Below are 13,450 nucleotides of genomic sequence, written 5' to 3'. Positions count from 1 at the left end.
GCATCAAAACTCCCACTTGTCTGCCCTAACTAAGAAATGTGCAGAAATGTCTGTTTTGTGTCCTTATTAAAAGTTATCTCTATGCTATTGTATCTCCATTTATTTATTTAAAAATACACTGTTAATTTAAGTGAGACGCACACACTCCGCTGTCTTGTAACGTCTGCACACAAATTTATGATTTCTGTAATCACGCACTCATGTATTAATGCGTTGCAAATTACTTTGCCTAACCCTGGGAGACATAGTAGTGGATATTAATCATTCCCAGCAAAACAAACCTAAAACAAGAAGTCATCCTACAAGGATGACATGCTGCTGCAAAGCGTTTAATTTTTTGCATGGATATACTTGTAATACCCTGAGGCATTTGAGAACGTGGACTACCAGTGTATTACTGTGGTTGGTATGATATAGCACAACCCTATTGCATGACTTCACATTGTTTCTTGCTTTCTGGCAGCTGCTCCTTTTCTCTCGATTACACTTAAAATCCTCCTGGCAGGATTTTTTTCATTTACTAAACTGCAATTTTTGGGTTGTTAGAGCCAACTTGTAAATGGGCCGCCAATTATCAGTTTCACAGATTTTATTCCAGTATGCCATGCACCACTTTGCCCCCCCCAAAAAACACCTGGGTTGGCTGCAGAACTCCCAACTGATGGGTCGATGTGATTTTCTGAAATAAATATAAGATTTTAAAGTATGGAAGGGTTATATTGGTATTTTGTATTTTCAGTATCTGTTTTTTAACTATGGAAAAATCATTACATGATCATTGTCTTTTTTAGAATTAACTGAACAATTCTTCGTGTAATCGCTGATTGCCTTTTATTCAAGGAAGATTTGTATTTGGTCAAGTGAACCTATTTTGCCCCACTCCAACCAATAACTTTGTTATAAGATAATAACATTGTAACAACGTAATAAATAAACGATATCAGGTAGACATCGGTACTAATCAATAACAAAGAACTACCACTCAGCTTTAGAGAGGTTGGTGACCTCTGCTCTCACATAAAATGATTATTTTGTTGAAATTGATAATGTTGACAACAACATCCTAGTATTTCACCAATAAAAGGAGATACGGATAAAGGACAGTACTAAAGGAATTAAACGGACCAAACAGCAAAAAATCTTTAAATCAGAAGACAACCAAAGAGATTCCTGAAAAAGAGTATATTTAAACACTTTAGATTAACATTATATCTAATGTAGCAAAATCTGCTTGTTTTTTATCAATCTCCTGGTGATCATTTTGAAAATGCTGTCAAGTAAAAATGACATCATAAACACTAGACTTCAGCTAACGACCAGTCACATTTCAGTGGCCTTCTCGAGCATAGCTGTGATTGGTCATTAGCTGAAGCCTCAGTGTTTGTGTCGCATGGTCACTCAAAAACATTGTCAAAATGCCCACCCCCTGGAGTTGGATAAAAACAAGGTGGATATTGCTTCTTAACTCATTAGGTAAGAATACAAAAAGCAGTTTTTATTCTAGTAAAGCTCTGTAAAACATTTATTGACTTCCACTTGAAGAGGAATGAATTTTCTTCTGGGTTGTGAGATGGGTAAAACAAGCACTGGGGCTAAGCAGTTCTGTTGATGTTTTTATAACAGAATATTCTGGGTGGCGAACTCAGAGCCCGCATTAAAATGCAACTGAGATGCTGTTGTGTGACCTTAAACTGGAAGTTCATTCTAGAAAAAAAACGCAGTTATAGCAGAGTTGAAACAATTTTGCAAAGAAGAATGGGGCAAAATTCCTCCATGTTGGGAAAGACTCATTGCCAGTATGATTTCTGTTATCGCTGCCAAATTTGGCCCAACTTGTGAGTCCGTCCGTCCGTCCGTCCGTCTGTCTATCTATCTATCTATCTATCTATCTATCTATCTATCTATCTATCTATCTATCTATCTATCTATCTATCTATCTATCTATCTATCTATCTATCTATCTATCTATCTATCTATCTATCTATCTATCTATCTATCTATCTATCTATCTATCTATCTATCTATCTATCTATCTATCTATCTATCTATCTATATAAAACCTTGTGAGTGATAAACATGCTCAAAAACTCAGATATCGGTAAGGCGGCAAATACTTTTTCACAGAACTGTATTTGCGGTTTTGCTGTCTTGATAAATGCAGATGCAAGATTAACACCGAATTTTGCTTTCAATAGTACTGGAGAACGGCTGAGATGGGCTCCAGCACCCCCATGACCCTACTGAGGATAATTGGTGCAGATAATGGATGGATGGATAGTATTGGAGAAATATGAAAAAGCTTTGAAAGCCCCTACAAAGTGCTTGACTTTGGCCACAAATAGGTGTACGAACCCTGTATATATACGGTCTCGAATAAACTACGCTAAGCTCCTTGGGGGGAAAATAAATAAAAAATAAACTCGTAAATTCCTACCATCGATTTTGCAATAATGCAAGCATTTGAATTCTGCATTTCAACATTGACGATTCCATCGAAATAATTAGATCTATTGCCGTATGTGTGGCATTATCCTGAGTGTGCCGGTTGTTTTTCCAGGTGTCCCCATGTGAGAAATGCCGATGTGAGCCAAGCGGAGAGGTGCTGTGCTCTGTGTCGGCTTGCCCTCAGACGGAATGTGTGGACCCGCAATACGAGCCGGACCAATGCTGTCCCATCTGCAAGAGCGGTAAGTGCGAGATGTTTCGTTTTGCAACACTGGAATGTTGCAGCAGCCCACAGATTTAGTCAGTCCGTCCAAGTCAGCAAAGGGATGAGGCATCACCATTCATTTTCTCCCACAGTGTTTGTGTCACTTAAGATTTACAGAGTACATCTAAGTGCCTGCTTCATATATGGATTTGTCTGTTTACATGTACGCACAAGTGACTGATGTCACTGGGCTCACAGGTACATGTAGGGAATAGCAACCGAGCATGCACATGCTTTCAAAATGCATGTAAAAAATATATGTTGAAGCTCACGGCACAAAAAAAAACAACTCGTCAATTTTTTATCTTTTTTTTCTAATTGGGGATAAAATTCTGCTCTGTCCCATTTAAAAAAGAAATTGTACCACTTAATCAATTGAAGTCAAATCTGCTTCAATTTCTATAGAAAATGATGCCCTTGTGTCCTTTGTTTTCAGTGCATTACTGATAAACAGTAATTAAATACAGTAGCGCGTTACTATAGGAGTTAATATCTAGAGACAAATTATCGTATATAGCAGCATAGAAGCCTACTCGCTAAAACTCCTTTAGAATAGCCACATAATTAAAACATATGTGTACACAACCCTGTGGAAGTAGAGAAGCCTTCATATTTCTTGCAAATGAACACTTAGCTGAGACACTCCTTATCTATTTTGTCTCTAGGCTTCAAATCCCTCGAAGATCTCTCCTTTTCTAGGTACTGTCCACGACATTTAGTTTTTTTCTCCAGGCATGGTCTATTAGAAAAATATTTTTACGAATAAAAACATGGAAAATTCAGCACACTTATACCATAAATTCAGTGCTCACATTTGCCCCAATGATTCCCCGTTGTTGTTCCTTTATAAGCCAAGCTACTGATGACACTCAAGCAATTATGCGCATATAAACTGTCCCCCTGATTTGAGGAGTATGTTTCATAGTTTTAAATTTGGCTTAGATACGAGTACATACAGTAGGGAAAATATCTGCATGAGGAGAAATTCAGCGTACTCGTACTCTGTGCTTGGGACGACGCTGCCTTAACTGTCTTCAATTATACCTTGTAGGTACTGTAAATGTAAACATGCCCACCAATCGGAGACTGTTCCTGCCGGATTGAGGTTTGTATTTGCCAACATGAGTGAGGAGTAGTCAGTATCAGATAAGTATTTAATAAGGAGCAGAATAACACAGCAATGCAACATGTAGTAACAACAGTAGAATTTTATTAATAACGTTACAGAGAAAAATAATTGTTCCTTTGTCACGCTTAAGTCCCAACACTGTTTGTTACTCTTGGTGGGAATGAAATCTCACTCAACGTGAAAATGTCACCGAGAGCAAAAAGAACAACAAATGTAATGAGATGTTTTGATTAAAGTGGGATTATTAAGTATTGTGGTGCGGAACACCACTAGCAAATCTACCGGAGGAGAATGACATAAAATATATTGCACACAAAAATCCAGTTATTGTGCAACAATCCTACTCAAATCCCTTCAAAGTAGGAAAGAGATTATTGCCTTATCATGTTGGTACAGAGCTTCATCTTCACATGAGAAATTCGAAATAAAAAGACTTACCCAAATGGCTTTCAAAGAGATAAAAAGAAATCTGGATTCTACATGCTGTTCCTCCTAAAAAAAATCCAAGAAGGCAAGTATATTTTAATTTCACTTAATTGTACTATATTCACCATTCACATGAATCACTTGGGAACAGTCCTATCAAATTTCCATATTCCGTGTCATTTTCATAAGCATTTTGAGAGACAACGGGATGATTATTTGTTCAGCTGTAAAGTATGAACATGAAGAAGAGCTTTGTGTTGCATTTTGGCACTGCTCCATCTTTTCTCTTTTGGACTGCACACTTGATTTTGCTGAGCCTGGGCTCTGCACGCATCTGTTTAGAGACAGATGTGGCCTGGGTGTAAAATGATATTTAAAACCGGCACCACACCCCCGTGTTCTTTCAACCGAGAAGGATTATACTGTGTTGCAATGGATTCCGTCTGTATTAGCATAAGATTGAGTTCAATGTATCTAAGTGAGCCAATTACATGAGCTGATTGCTGTTTCAGTGTCAAAACAAATCTGGAAAAATCTGTGGTCAAGGTATAATCTTCTTTGAGCCTGCATATATAGGGTTTCACTTGTTATTGAAAAGAGACAAAAAGTAGGGATTCACCGAAATGAAATGGGGCCAAAACCAAACAAAAATGTTAAAGACTTCTCAAAAAACACATGTAACACTGAAATGAATAAATTAAATTCACGAACTTGCACTGACCTCTCAAAAATAGTACAATTTAAACTGATAAATAACTGCCAGGCATATTACTAGATGCTAATTTTAAGTGTTAAATTGATTAAATCTCATAAAATGACAATGACAGTAGTCAAATCAAGTCATTTTTATTTGTATGGCCCTTTATGACAAGGAGTCTCAAAGGGCTGCACAGACCACAGATTTTTGCAAACTACAGACTATTATTTCAACATACCCTGATCCAAAAACTATTAGAGGGCAAGGAAAAACTCAAAACCTCAACATGAGAGAAATGAAGAAACCTTGAGAAGGGACCGAACATGAGGTAATCCCTCTTCTAGGATGACCAGGCTGCAACGGATCTTGCAACAAATAATACACAGATATTGTCAATGTGAAATATAGGTTTCTCATAAGATACAGAATAGAGGTGTCTTTTAGGCCTAGATTTGAACAGTTTCACTGAGGTTGCAGATCGAATCTCAGTGGGCAAAGCAATCCACAGCCCTGGGGCCGGAATGGAGCACGCTCTTGAACCTGCGGATCTCTTCTTGGCTTTTGGGATCACTAGTAGACCAGCGTTTTCAGAGCGAAGGCTCCGGACCGGAACATAGGGGGAAATTAAATCTGAAAGATATGAGGGAGCAAGTCCATGCATGATTTTGTATAATACCAACAGAACCTTAAAATCACATCTTAAGCTAAGATAGAGCCAATGGAGATTAGCTAAAATCGGGGTAATGTGATCAAACCTTCTTGTCTTAGTTAAAAGCATCACTGCAACATTTTGTACCAGCTGCAGGCTCTTGATTTTGGACTACAGGAGACCAAAGAGTAGTACATTACAGTATTTAAGTGTTTGAAAAAATCAACCAGATATCAAATTTTACAAAAGTCAAGTCAGGTCATTATTTTTTTATTCATATTTATGTAATCACAGATAGTCTAAAAGGGCTGGCCAGGCCACAATTATAGTACATACAACATCCCCTGTTCGCAAACCTACATGGGAGCAGGGAAAACCTTAAATAATCTTTGCATGGGGAAAAGTGAGAAACCTTCAGTATGGACTGTAGTAATCCCCCTTACACGACAACCATGCCGCGAGTAAAACTCTTGAGGGATCTAAAATGCAAATAACACTAGCAAGTACCTTGTAATGTTGGTAAAATAAATAGCTTGTCGCTGCTACTCAATCTTTTTCTCCCTTTTAAATATTATTTTTGGGCCTTCATAGCTTTTAACAGACAGGAGAGTGGATCGGCTGAATGAATGAAACTTATTTCAAACATGAAAAAAGCAAAAACGTGTGTCGAAAAAAAAAAACACACAAAAGATGTTAATACATTTACATGTTCAAATGGGAGTAGGGAGAAGCATATGCTTATTAAATCCCCCCCTTCAGACTTCCTAAAAATTGCATCCCACATCTAGATCCCCTGTGTATTTACATGAAAAAATTACCGTATTTTCCGCACTATAAGGCGCATTGGGTTATAGGGCGCACCCCGAAAAAATAGTTTTTGGTCCTATTTTTGACATACATAAGACGCACCGGATTATAAGGCGCTACAATGGGAACGTCGACAAAACAGTCAGATAGTTCAGTCCAACTTATTACCCCCTTAACATTCCGAAAGCTTCCAAAGACGCAAATACGTGTCGAGAACACGTGCGGATGCGGTGTCCGTACGATGTCACTCAAATGCATCGTTCCATCATTCGGAAGGTTAAAGTCTTGGGATTCAAGAAATGCCAACCATTCCTTAGTATCTATTTTCTTTTTCGCTCGCAACTTTACTCTGCATATGACAATAAACACTTGGAATTGAGTTGAATTTAAAAATAGACACTCCATTCCATCCATTATCTGCACCGATTATCACAGAAACATCGAGTTCAGTCTGAAACAAGATACAGGGAAAATATAAAACCCGGAGTAGCTCACCGAAGTCGTTGTGTTCATAATAATGTGCAGCCAATGTCCTCTTATATCCGTGAGGGTAGTAAATCCAGGAGAATAAAATATCTACAAATACAGAATAGAAAAAAATGCTTTCTCTATGTCGTCAGCCACGTGCTATACACATTCATCTTTTTCGGCCAATTGCAGGCTTTGTTTTGCCGTTTAAGCCAATGCCAGCCTGTAAATGATAAAAAGGATCCGCCCCTTGACCTCCGAATAACTTTAGCCAATAGTGATCGATTCAAACTGATGTTTGACACATCTTTTTCGGCCAATTGCAGGCTTTTTTTTGCCGTTTAAGCCAATGCCAGCCTGTAAATGATAAAAAGGATCCGCCCCTTGACCTCCGAATAACTTTAGCCAATAGTGATCTATTCAAATGATGATTGACACATTGGTTAGCCAATGAAACGCCGGTAAATAAATCCCAGCATACACCGCGTACTACTTGGCGTTTTGGGGAAAATCTAGTCGGCGGCTGCAAGTTAGTTGAAAAACTTTGCAATTTTAAAGTTGATCCATAAATAAGGCGCACTGTATTATAAGGAGCATGGTCAGCTTTTGAAAAAAAAAAAAGGCTATTAGGTGCGCCTTATAGTGCGGAAAATACGGTAACTCATGAATATACACCTTTACATTGGCCCTGTGGATACACAGTCTCTTCATAATCATCGTCATAATCATTATCACCATCACTACTTCCTTCACTTTTTAAACCATCATCATTATAATCATTACTGTCTCCATACATTTTTAACATATTATAGTATAAGAGTATCTATTACGATATCACAGTTGTCTTTGGTCCCCATGGTGAAATTGACTGCTATGTTATGTGTGTTTTCTGTCATACAAGTATCTTTGGACCTCATACCTTAGAGGGTAACAGCAGACAGCAGGACCACCATTCGTGAATGTCCTGATCTGTGCATTAAAAAGACAAAGTACGGGAGCTTGAGCCAGATGCCTCCAGCATCAAACTCCCACTTGTCTGCCCTAACTTTGAGATGTGCAGTTATATCTGTTTTGTGTTCCTTTTAAGATGTATGCATATGGGATTGTATCCCCATTTATTAGTTTTTATTTGTTTTCACCATCCTCACAAACATATTTATTCACCTCAAAGTTTTTGTTTATAAATATAGTGACAAAAAAAAACGGTTTAGGAGTGAATAATGATGATGCTCAGTTTAATGCAACAAACAGGTCGCATGCGCACATTTGCCAAAGTAAAATAATGGTGAATGAAACTGTCAATGTGCATAGGCAGCCAATCAACTTTGGTGACAAACGGACTGAATGTTACCTACAAAGTAAGTGTTTTTAAATTAAATCTGCTCAACAGTAGTGAGTTTGAACTGTAGTGTTAGCATGTAAACATTTGCCAAAGTCTGTCTGGAATTTAATTAAAACTTGGAAGCAGAGAGACACAGGAATATTTGAGGAAAAAACTTGACAACAAGATTGGATGTGGCACTCCTGTTATACATTTAAACTGTAAAGATAAAAGATAAGAAAAAGACAAAAATAATTTGGATGTATATGAACACAAAATATTTACACAAGAAAGTGAGGGTACATAAAAGCAGAAGATTTTTACATTGGGTGTTTACTTACAGGGGATCGTAGTAGTGCCGACATTTCAGTGCATCCCTAACAAAAATGTTGTTTTTTTAATGCCAGTTTGATGCTTTTATCTGCAGCAAGGCTATAAAAGGTGTGAGTTCAGTTGGGGCCAATTGTTGATTAGTTCTTCGTCGTTGGTCTAGACCACAACCATAGACACAAAGTTTTTAACAAACACACTCACCTGTATCCAACAAACACAAAGCCGACGCTCCTGCTGTCATTCAAAGCAGATCCGTGACACCAAAAAATAGCACCATATTAAATGATATCATCTGTTCATATACTCTGTAGCCCGTGAGACAGGAAATTATACCAGACAGACACCGAGCTCCGTAATTAACTGTGCAGCTTTGTCGAGCCAAGTTTGAAACAATGAACACACAAAAAGCATCTGAAACATATGATGAATCCATCCCTCACCAAAGTGAGCGAGTGGTCCTGAAGATTTTTAACACAAAATTGAACCTAGTTTGTGTCATTTTTCTTGGGTCAATCCATTAATCAGTCAATGTAAATATACTGATGAACAATTATTGTAGGGCTGGGTAAAAGGCCTTAAAACTAAAACAAAGACTGCCATCCTTCCAGATTTTAATATTTTTTTCGAATAAAAGCATTTAATATATATCTATTATATATCTTTAATAGGTTGTTTTTTCCATGTTTTTTTTAAACATTTTTATTTTTTTTCCTTCGTCTACTGAAAAGAGAAGCTCATGTTATGAATTTTGACAATAAAGGGCATTCATTTATTACAAAAAACAAGTAAATAAATATAACTAACTCAAACAAGTGACTAAAACATAAGAGAGAGAAAATGTAAATACAAAATGCTCATTAAAGATATTTGATTCTATTTTAAGCAAAAGCAATAAAACTTAGTGTAGGCAGGCAGTCAGTCAGGTAGGTAGGTAGGTAGGTAGGTAGGTAGGTAGGGAGGCCCTGTCTGGTATCTTGCTCGTGTACCCAGTATCCGGTACCGATTCCATCTATCCTGCCCCCTCCGGTATCTTGCTTGTGTATCCAATACCCGGTATCAATCCTGTCTGTCCTGCCCTGTCCCGTATCTTGCTCGTGTATCCAGTATCCGGTATCGATTCCGTCTGTCCCGCCCTGTCCGGTATCTTGCTTGTGTATCCGGTATCAATACAGTCTGTCCTGTCCGGTATCTTGCTCGTGTATTCAGTATCCGGTATAACTTTGGAGATCATTTATGATTTGATATCTACTACACACATGTTTAACTGTGCCAGTGGACATTATAAAGATGTTGCTTGCTAGTTAGCAGAAATACACCGCGTTTTTTTCATGCATAGCAAAGATTTATATGACCGTCAACCAGCGGTTTAATTCGCCGAAAGAAAAACAAATCCGCGAGTGTTGTGATGAAGTGGAAAATGCAAATGTTGACTACCGAACTGTCTTTGTTGCTGCTTATTCAGCCTAATGTTTCCATGGAGCGCCTCAAATGACCTTCATTAGGAAAAGCGGAATTGTTTAACGTTGCCCAATGACTCAAAATGCTATAGATCGACACATAAATTTGCATGCACATCACAACTCACTTTTACTTGGGAAAAACAAAACAATTGCCAACCTCCCGCCAAAGTATTTTGGAGGATAAAGCCTTTTTTTTCGCAATCTGTGCTCATACATTTACATTATCCGTAACTATTAAAGCTCAGCTTTAATATGTGTGTATATATAAATTATGAATGCAGAAAACATCAAGCTTTATGTTTTGGCTCAGCTGCTGTAAACATTTTATTAGTGAAATATGCTTGCTGACAAGAACTCCTAACAAACACATAGCTTTTTTTCAATTGGGTAAATTTAATGAATAAACAAATCAATACATTAGATTTGAATCATTCACGCTTAATTTTTAAGGTGATATTCTTAAACAATAATTAGACATAAATGATGCGAGAAAAGGGAGCAATAATTCTAAATTTAAAGTTTTATTTTGAATTGAATGACCATTGCATCTGCTCCTTAAAAAGCAAAACCAGCTCGGTAGGCTAGATGGTAGGGCGCCCGCTCCGAGACTGGGAGGTCGCTGGTCGAGTCATACCTAAGACCTACAACATTGGTACTCATTGCCTCCCTGCTTGGTGCTCGGCATTAAGGGTTGGAATTGGGGGGTTTGGTCACCTAATGACTCCCAAAACAGCAGTTGGGTCTAAGAAACCCGGCGCCGATCGAAAGCGACGCGTCACGTCGAGAGGTTCGCGTGTCAAATGATTTCCTGTATATATCATGTTTATGGTTTATACTGGCTGAATAAATAAATACAATACAATAAAACTCAATAAAAACATTCAAATAAATCAACCCACACAATAATCCTGATCGGGGTGATTGAAAGTATTTATTTTCTCATTTTACTATTTGTAACTTGTTTTTTAAATATAAACAAGATAGTACTTAAAATGAGGCAAATTGTCCGACTATTTTATATTTTTAATGCAAAAAATAGTTCTTCAGATGATGTCGCACATTTTAGTGATTATATGATGAGAAAAAAGACCTAAAATACAGCAAAATAGTAAAAAAACATTGATCCAATATCAGATAAACTTTTTAGGAACTTTTGAACTGGTAGAAAATACATTATAATAAATAAACTATTGTAAAATAAAATAAAAATCCTTAAAATAAGGTAATCTCTCTTTTTGAGAAAACAACATATACAAGATTTGGTATTTACTTTAAAATGAATGCTTCATTATTTTAAAAGACATTAAATGCTTGCTGATGTTTAGGGGTTTTAAGCCCAAATAGCATGAAGGACGAAGTGCATTGCAGCTACCATTATGGTGTTTATTTAAATATGTATAATATCTTTAGATCTGTAAATATAAAAACTAGACTGCTACCGCTTCCATGACAAACACACGATTGTAAATAGGAAGAAAGATTACCAAGACACCGTTTTCGAGGCTCTTATCTGATGATCCACGGCTACTACACTTATGTTTTTATCTTGAAAAGTGTAACCCCTCGAATCCAATGAGTATATATACACACACACACACTCATTTAGCCTCCAACATTCCAACACGAAAACAGACAGTATACTGTAGCTCCATATTAGATTTTGTCATTTATAAATGGGTGTGTATCACTTTTAAATAAAGGGCACCGAAGAACTTTACCCATTTTCTTGCTTCTTTTTCCTATCTCAATTTTTGTTTTCGCGTCTGATAGCGTTCTATAAATGTAAACTGGCACTTGGAGTTTCATCAAAAAATGCACATTTTCTCCCGACATTGCCATGACACGTAATGAATACCATTTGATATATCCCTAAAGTAAAAACGTTGAGTGAATATTAATTTACTGTATTTGTGTCTGACTTATATTTCCTTGGTTGCGGATCTATTAGATATACAATCATTGCACAGGTGGATGCATTACATTTACAAAAAGCTATTTGGTCAATTAGTATTTAGCATGTCTGCCTCGCTGAGTTAAGGGGCACCCTAATACTTCAGCTTCCTCCCAAAATTAACTGGATTCTTTGAATTGCACATCAAAGCCCATATTGCTGGAAACGCTTTCTTAAATAGGACTGATCCAGCTGTGTGTAGAAACAAGTGTATAAATAAATATGCCAAATAAATAAATGAACACATGAATAAATCATGTAATACCTACCGTTAATATATAAATAATATATAAAATAAATGCAATTTATCATTCATTTAGCTTGCTTTGCTAGTCGGAGATAATAAATAAGAAAATGCAACAATAAACAAATACATAGTGTTTATGTCAAATATTTAGTTATTACGTGATTTCATTGTGTGTAGAGGTACGATCAGGCCTAATAAATTCAGCATTTCTTGACCCAGGTCGCAGGTATATAAACATGAACCCGGCCAAACGCGATGGATTAACATGATTTGATACGCGGAAGATAATTTCTTTGGTTTAAGTGATTGGGAGTCAAACTGATAGTTTGGTAAGCATGTTCTTTATCTAAATAATTGCTTGAATAAGTGCATGCTGTGTGAATTTTTCATAAAGGGTAAAAAAATTAAAAATTAAAAATACGGCAAGAGAGAAGCCCGGCCAGCCCAACTTAATGATTGATATGTTAAGCCAAAATTCGGGCCGGGTTTGGGTTGTTTTAGGGCCCAAGATCTTACCTCTACTTGTGTGTTCATGTATTTATATGACATATATTTGTAGGTATTTATTCATATTTTTTTATTGCATGAACGGTCCTCCATACGTGACTAGTCCTAGGTGTAAGAACTCTTTCAAACATACCATTATCATGATAACTATCAACATATGTAATCAATCCATCTGTCCATCCATTATCTGCACCGCTTATCCTCAGTAGGGTCGCGGGGGTGCCGGAGCCCATCCCAGCTATCTTCAGGCAGTGGGCAGGGGGCACCCTGAACTGGTTGCCAGAGAGTTGTAGGGCATGTAATCAATCTATTTATTGATATTAAAGATATTGAGATGCCAGAATTTTCAGGAGTACCTGCATGAGTGAAAAATAAGACATAGAACGTGAATGTTTTCAGCATAATTTGAACTATGCAACTGTATGTGCATATATTTATATAACATATTGAATTTCAATATTAGCTGTTATTACTTGTTGTGACTTGCATCATTTGGTTTACGTTGGAGTCTGTAAAATTGAGACGACTCTGTTTGAGTAAATCCCTGTACTTTTGAGCACTTAATATAATCATTTGCTCCATGTTCCATGTTTTAAATGGTCGCTCACAATATTTCAGCTTTTCTAGTTAAGGCTGTTACCTTCTGAACTTTGGATTTTTGATTAATTTAGAAATGTATCTCAAAAGATTTGAACCAATTTCATACAATACTCTAAATTGTAAGCCACAGGATGTTAGAATAGAA

General features: G+C 36.9%; 1 protein-coding gene across 1 annotated transcript in view; it reads left to right on the top strand.

Moving 5' to 3' along the window:
- The window catches only part of vwc2 (von Willebrand factor C domain containing 2), a 66,369-nt gene that overhangs the window by 28,140 nt on the left and 24,779 nt on the right, over nt 1-13,450 (top strand). The window contains exon 3 of the mRNA XM_088351734.1: nt 2,558-2,687. Coding sequence (XP_088207860.1) covers nt 2,558-2,687 — 130 coding nt within the window. The remainder of the gene's footprint in view (nt 1-2,557; nt 2,688-13,450) is intronic.

Source organism: Urocampus carinirostris, chromosome 13 (assembly GCF_059441175.1).
Source record: "Urocampus carinirostris isolate Australia breed hairy pipefish chromosome 13, RoL_Ucar_1.0, whole genome shotgun sequence".
In the NCBI taxonomy this organism is placed as follows: Eukaryota; Metazoa; Chordata; class Actinopteri; order Syngnathiformes; family Syngnathidae; genus Urocampus; species Urocampus carinirostris.
The sequence above is the reverse complement of the archived record's forward strand: the minus strand, read 5'-3'. Positions and strand labels throughout refer to the sequence as shown.